This window comes from Protomyctophum parallelum (genome assembly GCF_964188405.1).
Source record: "Protomyctophum parallelum genome assembly, chromosome: 6".
Classification (NCBI taxonomy): domain Eukaryota; kingdom Metazoa; phylum Chordata; class Actinopteri; order Myctophiformes; family Myctophidae; genus Protomyctophum; species Protomyctophum parallelum.
The window spans coordinates 23,855,241-23,865,008 of NC_139701.1; the positions used below are offsets into that span (position 1 = coordinate 23,855,241).

The 9,768-nt window shown below is 41.9% G+C and overlaps 1 protein-coding gene across 2 annotated transcripts; it reads right to left on the minus strand.

Moving 5' to 3' along the window:
• Window positions 1–2,749: 2,749 nt before the first annotated feature.
• On the minus strand, window positions 2,750–6,732 carry glulb (glutamate-ammonia ligase (glutamine synthase) b). 2 transcript variants are annotated; one of them, XM_083767313.1, is made up of 7 exons: window positions 6,474–6,732; window positions 5,585–5,782; window positions 5,276–5,437; window positions 5,038–5,184; window positions 4,832–4,959; window positions 4,443–4,642; window positions 2,750–4,107 (listed from the first exon to the last, which is right to left on the minus strand). In XM_083767313.1, exons 2-7 carry the CDS (start codon window positions 5,748–5,750, stop codon window positions 3,789–3,791), a joined length of 1,122 nt encoding a protein of 373 aa, XP_083623439.1. In that variant the 5' UTR covers window positions 5,751–5,782; window positions 6,474–6,732; the 3' UTR covers window positions 2,750–3,788. The 2 variants fall into 2 exon arrangements, with proteins under 2 accessions (XP_083623439.1, XP_083623438.1); XM_083767312.1 differs by having other exon boundaries at window positions 5,585–5,764; window positions 6,474–6,730.
• Between the last annotated feature and the right edge of the window lie 3,036 nt (window positions 6,733–9,768).

Below are 9,768 nucleotides of genomic sequence, written 5' to 3' on the forward strand. Positions count from 1 at the left end.
TCTTTGGAATTCTCATCCACTTAAAATAATTGTTATCGCTAAAGTTAGACTAACCAGTTTTCCTTGTGTCAAGATGAAAAGGTATGAAACTAATTAAAACTCTAAGTAGCCTATCACTTGAGGCCAGGTGAGTAGCTCAACCAGTTAGTGCACTGCCACATGATGCTCCTTGATGCAAGCATCAGGGTTTGAATCTGACTCCCATTGTCATGGCTTCCGTAGCTCCCCTCTCTCTGTCTCTGCCCTACACTACATTTTGTAACCCATAAAACCACACTACTCTCCCTCTGCCAACCTGGCTGGGGAGAGCCCCGAACTGAGCTCATGCTTCCTTCAATGCATGAAGAGTGAGCAGGCCGATTCTAATCACCTGACAGGGGGAGTTTCCCAGTTAGGACGTAGCACGTGGACGGAGCATGTTATTCTTTTTTTTTTTTTTTTTTTTTTTTTTTTAGCGGCTTACGCCTTTTATTGATTTTTGAAGGGACAGACAGTAGGCTGACAGGAAACGGGAGAGAGATGGGGGGATGACATGCAGTAAAGGCCGTGTCGGGTCCGGGAGTCGAACCCGCGGCACACTGCGACTGGATTACCAGTCCGGTGCCCAGACCGTTACGCTACGGCCTGGGCCGGAGCATGTTATTCTAACCCGTTCCTTTCCCCTCCATCATCCTGGCTGACCAGGGGAGGCAGTATAGAGACCAAGATTACTGCATGTTTTTTGAGTGGTGCAACCACTCCAAGGAACAGCAATGTCCGTGTTCACCTATGTGTCCGCCTATGTGACGTTAATGAGCACCAGTATGACTATTAGTACCAGTAGGGGCGCTGTTGTGCCAGAAACAGAGAGAGAGATGGTGCTGCACTGTTGCCTGCTAATGAGAGAGAGAGGGGGGGGGGGGGTTCACACGGGTGTGATTTTTTTATTATAGCCTAGGGTATAAAAAGGTAGGCCTGTGACCCAAAAGAGGAATTAGACATTTGCCCGGGACCCAAACTAGTGAAAATGGCAGATCTACAAGCTCACAGAGCTTGTTAGATCGGCTATTTTCACTATACTTCTTAAACATTTGTTTTCTAATTAATTTTGTATGTTCTTAGATTTCTATTTGATTTAATAATTAGATTACTTTCATTGAATTTCTTTTTTCTTTTTTGGGAATGTTGTTTTTTTGTTTTTCCAACTAATATTAATTAAAAACAAAATGTGGGAAACAAAAAATAAAGGGACCCATAAAAGATTATCTGTGACCCACAAATGGGTTAGGGTATGGGCGCTGAGGAGGAGAGAACACGCCCCCAGCAGGAATCGAACCCAGGGCTTTCTAGCTGTGAGGCCGACAGCGCTACCGACTGCCGTGACCTCAATTGTCTTTCTAATCTCAAGTAGTGCTGGAATTACCGGTCATCACCTTTTTCTGGGCTGTTTGCCACATATACTGACAAACATTTGCTCTTGTAAGCTACTGTATATTCAAGAGCAACCGTTACCTACCCCTCCTTCATTAACTTCACTGACCTACTTTACAACTGGATTCATGGATGTCTACATTCCACTACAGATATTGCACATTTATATTTAACAGCTGAAAAATAAATGTGGTGTTTTCTCGATCCAAACGTATAGTCCGGCAACCAACTTCTTTTGTTTAAAGTGGGAAATTTGGTATATAGTCTTTTTTATTGGCCTAAAATATTGTCTATAATTTACATACATTCATGAATCCACTTGCTGACCGGCTGTCACTATTGGGCAATTTCTTTTTCATTAACATCCTATGGCAGGCAAAATTTCCTTATGCTTTAAGTAGCATGTGACATATCAAACTAGGGGGTTTTCATTTTTGCCTGCCATAGGATGTTAATGGTAGGATCACAAGAAACCCCTATAAATTGCCCAATACCAAAGGCCGGTCAGCAAGTGGATTCATGAATATATGTATATAGACAATATTTTAGGCCAATAAATAAAGACTATATACCAAATTTCCCACCCGTCCACCTTTGGTGACTGCCGGACTATTACCACTAAATTCCAGTTCAAAATGAGCAAAAATAGCCAATCTACAAGCTTACAACGCAGCACATCGTGACTTGTGTGAGGATCAGGCTATAGATCTGCAATTTCAGAAAATGTCTTGATGTTTCTTAAATCCCCCCCTCCCCCATTTCTGGAAAATGTTTGAAAAGATTGTATGGATTAAGTAATCAAGATGTTGGTTTCCCCAACATCAGGACCTGGTTTAATTGGTCATGGGTACCAGGTCCTGATGTTGGGAAACCAATGCTGTAAAGGAGCAGGGTCACTTGATCTTGTAGTGAAGTCTTTGAAACACAAACAGGGTATGTTTGTCTGTAATTAATCACAGCTCGTCAAGCATTACAGTACACATTCCATTTCTAATGATTACAGTTGCATCCTTATTTCAACTAATTCAACATACTGCACAAGACAGTTCAGACATGACCTTTGCTTTCAGAAGTATGTGGTAAAAAAAAGAAATCTTTATTTTTTTCCAGTGATTGAAAACAATCACATGCATCATAAAAACATGATATTGACTTAAGACAAGTACACACATAATATTTGGGCCTACATAGATACAAATCAAACATTCAAATGCATTCGGGATCCTTTGGGTTAAAGTTTGAGCTCAACACAATCCTGTCAAGACCATTTACAAATGAATGACAAGCAGTATATATATATATATATATATATATATATATATAAAAAAAAAAAAGATTCATTCCACCCCACCAACAAATGTGTTGTTCCAGACAAAAAAAATGCAGCTCATGTCAGGAGGCAAGGAACTGTAGTATAAAAAGCCTTATGCACAAGGAATGTCAGACTGCGTCAAGCAGTCCATCCATTACTCTTGCAATCATCAAGGCCATACTAGTCATGCTTTTGGGCAACAGTTATATTTTTCCTCACCTAAACATCATTGATGTTAGTTTAGTCTTACAATTCCATTGGTCAAGATATTTGCATATAAATACCCCACACAGAGGCAGAAAGTCACACAACTTCAAAATCTCTGGACTCTGAAATTTAACAATTGCTAACCTTTAAGTAAAATGCCTGTAATATATATATTTTGTCATTAGAATGTCTAGAACATGTTTCATTTATTATTGTGAAAGATATCCCCCAAATGTAAATTTTATTATATATATTTTTTAAACATGTTCCTCTGCTAAGTACTAGTAAGGTTGAAATATTTTTGCAAGTAGAAATATATCCGGGCTTTGAAGGGTTAAATACATTTGAAACTCAGTGTACTTGACATTACTGCAGACTTTTAATAAGCCGTTCGAGGAAGTCAGGACATATTTCAGCATGGTACAAAATTGGCTTGGGATAGGCAATGATGTTTTTGGTCAAAGTTTAGTTTTGCATTTACAATGTCATCATAGTTCTTGGGAAAATAAATAACGTTTACAGTGCAGTGATGTTAAGCAAACACGGACTCAGAAAATGTGAAAGCGCCAAACAAAAAATAAAGCAAAGGAAAATGGTCGATGTTTAGGCAAGATATAAAATGGCCGGATCTATGAATAGACAATGACCTGTATAGACACCGGCATGGTCCTTTATCAAGATACAGTACTGGCAATGATAGCTGATCTGCAAGCTCACAATGCTACTCATCGTGCGCTTGTAGCTCAGCCATTGTTGGTGCACACAAGCAACTATAAATCAGGCTTGAGGTCTGTACAGTACTGGTAATGACACTTATGCTTGACACAAGGTGTGTTTCAAAGAGGGCAGCAGAGGATGTTCACTTGCTATAGTCTGTGGGTTCATCCCCTTCCTCTTTGAGCAGACATGTGCGTATCAAAGCCTCGCTGACAACATAGGGGTCACAGTTGGCAGATGGACGGCGGTCCTCGAAGTAGCCCTTCTTGTCAGAGCCCACTGCACGGGGGATGCGGATACTGGCACCACGATTGGCCACGCCAGCTGAGAACTCGTTAATATTTGAGGTTTCATGGTGACCGGTCAGACGCCTGGCATTGTCAAGCCCCCCCTTTGGGTCATAGGCACGGATGTGGTAGGCATGTCTCTTGGCCAGACGCTCAATCGAATCCTCAATGGCTCTGTATGAAGAGAGAGTTAGAACGGTTTACAACAGGATGCAGCATGTAATGCAGTCTGAGTGCAAGAAATAGGGGTACAACAAGTCATCGAACAGTTATTTATTAATCTATCCCAGGATTTGGAAACTGCGAAAATAGCAGATCTACGAGTTCAGTCAAGCGTTGCAAGCTTGTAGATCTGCCAGTTCACTATTTTTGCATGACACCATAGTGCAACAAAGTATAAAACAGTTAAGTGGTTAATCAATTTGTTTAAAGACAAGACGTCATTATACAAAAAAGGTGTATAAATAGAAAGTTAAAGTTGCAGCCCTCTCAAGAAAACATATCCTTACTTCAATCCACCATCTTCCCGCATCTCCTTAGTGCTGAAGTTAGTGTGGCAGCCAGCACCATTCCAGTTTCCAGGAATGGGCTTGGGGTCAAATGTGGCCACCACACCGAAGTCTTCACAGACTCTGTGAAGGATGAAGCGAGCCATCCACAGGTGGTCACCCATATTGATTCCTTCACAAGGCCCTACCTGGAACTCCCACTGAAAAAGGTAACAAAGACACTAAATACCAGAGTAAAGCAGAATACAGCCTGTTTATTTTGAATGGGGGGGGGGGCTGGGTGAAGTGCCTTTGGGGGAAATGCACAAAGTCCATAGACTTGGCTGTCATATGATGTCACAGGGGAAAGCCAGACGTTGGAGGGACTAGGCCTCCTAAACATGAAATACCTGAGCTGGCATGACTTCAGCATTGGTTCCACAGATCTGAACCCCAGCATACAGGCAAGCTCTATAGTGGGCCTCCACCATGTCCCGTCCATAGGCCTTGTCAGCTCCCACACCACAGTAATAAGGGCCTGTGAGGATCAATCAGTTTTTAGAACCCAATTTGCATTCAGTCTTCATTGACAAGAGCAGGAACACCACAAACTCACCCTGAGGGCCAGGGAAGCCATTCGACGGCCAGCCAAAGGGATGTCCATCTGTGCCTAGAAGGGTATACTCTTGTTCCATACCAAACCAAGGGTGCTGGTTATCAACCATGCCCATGATCTGCTTACAGGTGAGCCGTTGGTTGGTTTCTGTTGGAACAGGCATGTAGATTGGTTCCCAATGATACAACTTTTGTGAGATAGGCCTATTGCTATAATCCATCCTAAAGAATAAATTTACCAGCAGGCTTGCGGTTATACTTGAAGACTTCACACAGAACCAGCTTGTTGGGATCTTTCCTGAATGGATCTCTGAACATAGCTGCAGGGATCAGATACATGTCACTGTTGGAACCCTCCGACTGTTCGGTACTGGAGCCATCAAAGTTCCACTCAGGGATATCTGAAAGAAAGAAAGGCTGGCTAAAACAACATTGCCTGACAGACACTGTGCATACAGGGTTATTTGTCACGCACAAGCAGCGAAATGTCAGTGTGTCACACTCTCAGTAGTCAGTATGTTCCGCAAGCACACATACACACATCTTACCTTCAATGGATTTGGGCTCAGAATCCAGAGTTTTGGTCTTGCAGCGCAGTCCTTCTCCAGACCCATCAATCCATATGTACATGGCCTGGACCTTGTCTCCTTGAGGGAGGTCCATGTACTGCTGCTTCACAACTTTACTCAGGTTTGCACTTGCTGAGGTGGCCATTTTGACCCAAAAGCCTAGAAAATACAATATACCTGTAGATGAACGTCACCAATTTTCTGCAGATACATCCATGCAACCCAGCATACATGGGTAAAACTTCATGTCATAACAAGATGTACTTTAGAAGCGAATAGCTCCAGGAGAAAGTCAGGCTCACATCACGAAGCAATTGTGATACAGTGCAATGCCAATTACAGTGATATTAAAATAATTGATTTAAGCACATCTGACGTTACTGGGAAATGCTAATTTAAGACATTACTGATCAGCATATTTCCCGTTTGAAATATGATGTTCAATGGCGATTTTATTAGTCTTTGTGTAAGAGCAGACACCTAACAACAAAGAAGCCAGCCATATAGACTGCTTTATACATACAAAAAAATAAGACATGCCTGACAAAAAAAATGCATCATGTATTATTTTATACGTCTTTTCGTACAGTGTCAGGGCCTACTGCGAAAATAACGAATATAGCCTAAAGTTCACAACGCGTCTGCTACTTTCGGCAGGAGGAACTCAGGAAAGTGTGATTCGAGCACATTTGGAAAATGTGATGACAGTTTTAAATGTGCGTTAATAACTAAATAAATAAATAAAAAATAACACACTTGGTGTAAAAATTATAGGAAATCATGTCAACATCACATCAAAACACGATACAAATAAAAGAAAACAGCAATTAAAGAACACTTGTCTATAGAAAAGTGTAAATTAAATTACCTTATGTTAACTGACAAAAAGAATGAATCGACTGCCACAGCCCCTGGAGGTTTTGTGTAGTTCCTTCTTGTGATTGTTGTTTTTCATTCCTGTTTGCTGTTCGTTTCCACACTGGATTTATAGCACCACTGAACAGCTCCTTGCACGTGATTGGTGGACCAGACAGAAACGTGATCTCTTCTCTTTGACTTTCATCCATATGCTGAGCTGCTCATAGTTAATACAACAACAACTACAGGAGGTTCTCTTCCTTACAATGAAGCTTATTTCACACAAACCACCCAGAAACATAAACCAAGGCTATAGAAACGTCCTCAAAAGGTCCACACAATGGAAAAATACAGTTCAACACACAAGACAAAGATCTATTTTGATGGTTAAATACAAATATGATGCCATCTAGTGGTATACAATGGGATTTTTTTTACAAATGGAACAATTTGTTCTTGGTGGTGATGAAAATTTTGTTTTTGTAACCCCCCTCCTCCAGTCCACCCTCATAACCATAATTTCAAACCTTAATAATAAAAATAGTGAGATGAAGAGCGTAAATGGGATGCTTTCAAGTGCAGGTTTCTTAAAGCCAATATTATATTTCTGTTAAATTATATTGTTGTCTTGTATGAGTGAGTGACAAATACCCCCTTTTGGCCTCTTGAATCTATCTTCAAAAGAAGGCAGACAATAATATGCTATAAGAACATTAAAATGAAACAAATACAATAATATTTCCATTATCCTGCATTGCAGGGGCAACAATGAGCACCGCCAGCATCCTATCCAATGACCGGCCTGATGGTACCCCAGCCCCAGAATGCTAAACATTCATGGGCTCATGCAGGTCAGAAGTGACTCTCACTCTTCTAGTGCCCGCAGTAGTAATGGGCCTGTGTTTGGGGTCTTGAAGAGGGCAGCCACACGATGGAGCATTACAGGGTTGTTGACATTTTGCAGAACTAGGATCTAGTTACATCCTTAGAGACAGATTCAGGCTAAGGATGAGCAGCAGTTTTATGTCCCTATTATTTCACTGGCTATAGTTAGACCAATAAAATAATGAATAAGAGTGATCATAGGTGTTATCTCCCCACATTATATAGATGTAGAATGTGGTACTAAATCTAACCAGCCCCTGGCACTAAATCTTTTGAAATGGGTGTCTGCGGACTAATATGTATCATTTTGGAGGTCCATGACATAAACATTTTGAGAACCACAGCCATAGGCGGAGCTTGAACTAGACGCCAGGGGGTGCGACAGCTTGGCGAGCGACCAGCGATACAATGCCCTAACCCCTAATTTTTTTGTTATTTAGGTAGTACAGCAGCACACTACTACCTGCTGTACTAATGAAACCCCGTAGTGCTGTGTGTGTGTGTGTGTGTGTGTGTGTGTGTGTGTGTGTGTGTGTGTGTGTGTGTGTGTGTGTGCACAGGGTTTAATTTTTTTTGCTGCACGCCTGAAACGTGACCCGACATTACGGAGGCACCGTCATAACTCTGAGCAACAATTGGGATGTTTTTTAAACCACCCATCTCCAGTCCTGTGTTTATAGCGTCCACTATAGCAGCTGCACCACGAGATGCTGAGCAATCAATAAAACACAGAAAACGCTCCTTGATTTCAAGCTGCTCAACGTATCTTAAACAAATTGACAATTGTTCCGTTTTAGAGGACCTGGCCTCGTCGGCCATAATACTGAAGAAACCAGTATCCTGTAATGGGGACCGTACCCAAGTTCCCTCAGGCCTATGTTCCCTCAGCCCTATGTTCCCTCAGGCCTATGTTCCCTCAGCCCTATATGCCCCCTGTAAGGCATCAATTATACTATAATGCTACCCATACAGTAGTTCACCCTGCAGCAACAGAACACATTACAGATACCAAGTTACAGCAATGACACTACTGCATGGGGTCTAGTCTATCTACTTTGTTATAGCAAATGCTCCACAACAACACAGTGAAACAGTGAACAGTGAAACATTGCTTTTAAATCCTGACATGCATGAGTAGAGTACACACCTTAATGAACTGACACCAACTATTTAAGCTACGTTGACAAACAAAACTAGTTTAGCCTGTAGAACTTCCTGTCTCCTCATGTCCCCAAGTAACACTGTCCTCTGAAAGGCCATCTGCAATAATTCACCATTCACCTTTGCAGCTAAGGGTCCCTTTCTCGGACTGCAACTGTACTTACTGTATAAGACCCATTTATTGAAATCCCAAACATGGAATATACTTGGACCATGCATTATGCCACATATAATGCCTGTCTCAGGACGGCCACCTGCCAGTATACAGTGGATAACTGTATGGTACTGTGCCAAGAGAACTCACAAATCAAGATAAACGCACGCACACGCAGTCAAGTTGTCTACCGATGTTATCTCAAACCCTCACCCTAACCTAACTTCACACGGGACAGCACACCTAAACCTAACCTAACCCTTAACGCACCCCTCACCAACCTTAATCCGGTCGTCTTAACGCACCCCACACCAACCTTATGTCTAACCAAAGGATGCCTTCCGAGCCACTTCCAATGTGATTGAACTATCTGGGGCTGACATATTAGCCCCAATGTTGAGTAAATCAACAAAGGTGTTGCAGCACCAGGAGAGTGTGACCCAACTTGATGTGTTTTAAGAGTCTGTTTAATTATTTAATAATTTCGTTTTATGAAGGTTTACAATTAATACTGTGAATTAATTACACTAGCAAAGTGTAACATGCAGTGAGGACGGAACGTTTGTTCTCTGGGGGGAGTGCAGCTTCCGGTTCCCCTCAGTTACATTCTGGAAAGAAAAGCAACACTCATTGCTCCGTCTTTATCCCTGTTTATTCAGGTTCAGTTTTATTAATGAGGTACTCAGCAGCCCTGAGAACCGTAACAGAGGCTTGTCATATCAGCTGTCAATCAATCAACTCAATGAAGGCCAATGGAAGACGATTTATTGGGCTGTAAAACAATATGCCCATTTTGACCTATTTGTTTTCCTCGAAAAATATTTTATGCTGCTGCTTTAGATTCTACCAGCAGAGGCCCACAGCAGAGCATACCCTGCTCTACGCAGGGTATGGCAGCATCCTGGGTCCTAAGGCCTTCAGGAGGCTGAAACCCTGTATTGGCATAAGCCAGCTGGATGGCCTCCTGCACAATACACCGGGAAAGCCATACTTTAGTAATATGGGTTTCCTTTAGCTCTGGTACCCCATGTCACAAATCCTGAAGGGAGATGTCTTGGTCATGTCATGTACAGTCTGAATATTTCATATATTTTGTCAGGTGTGC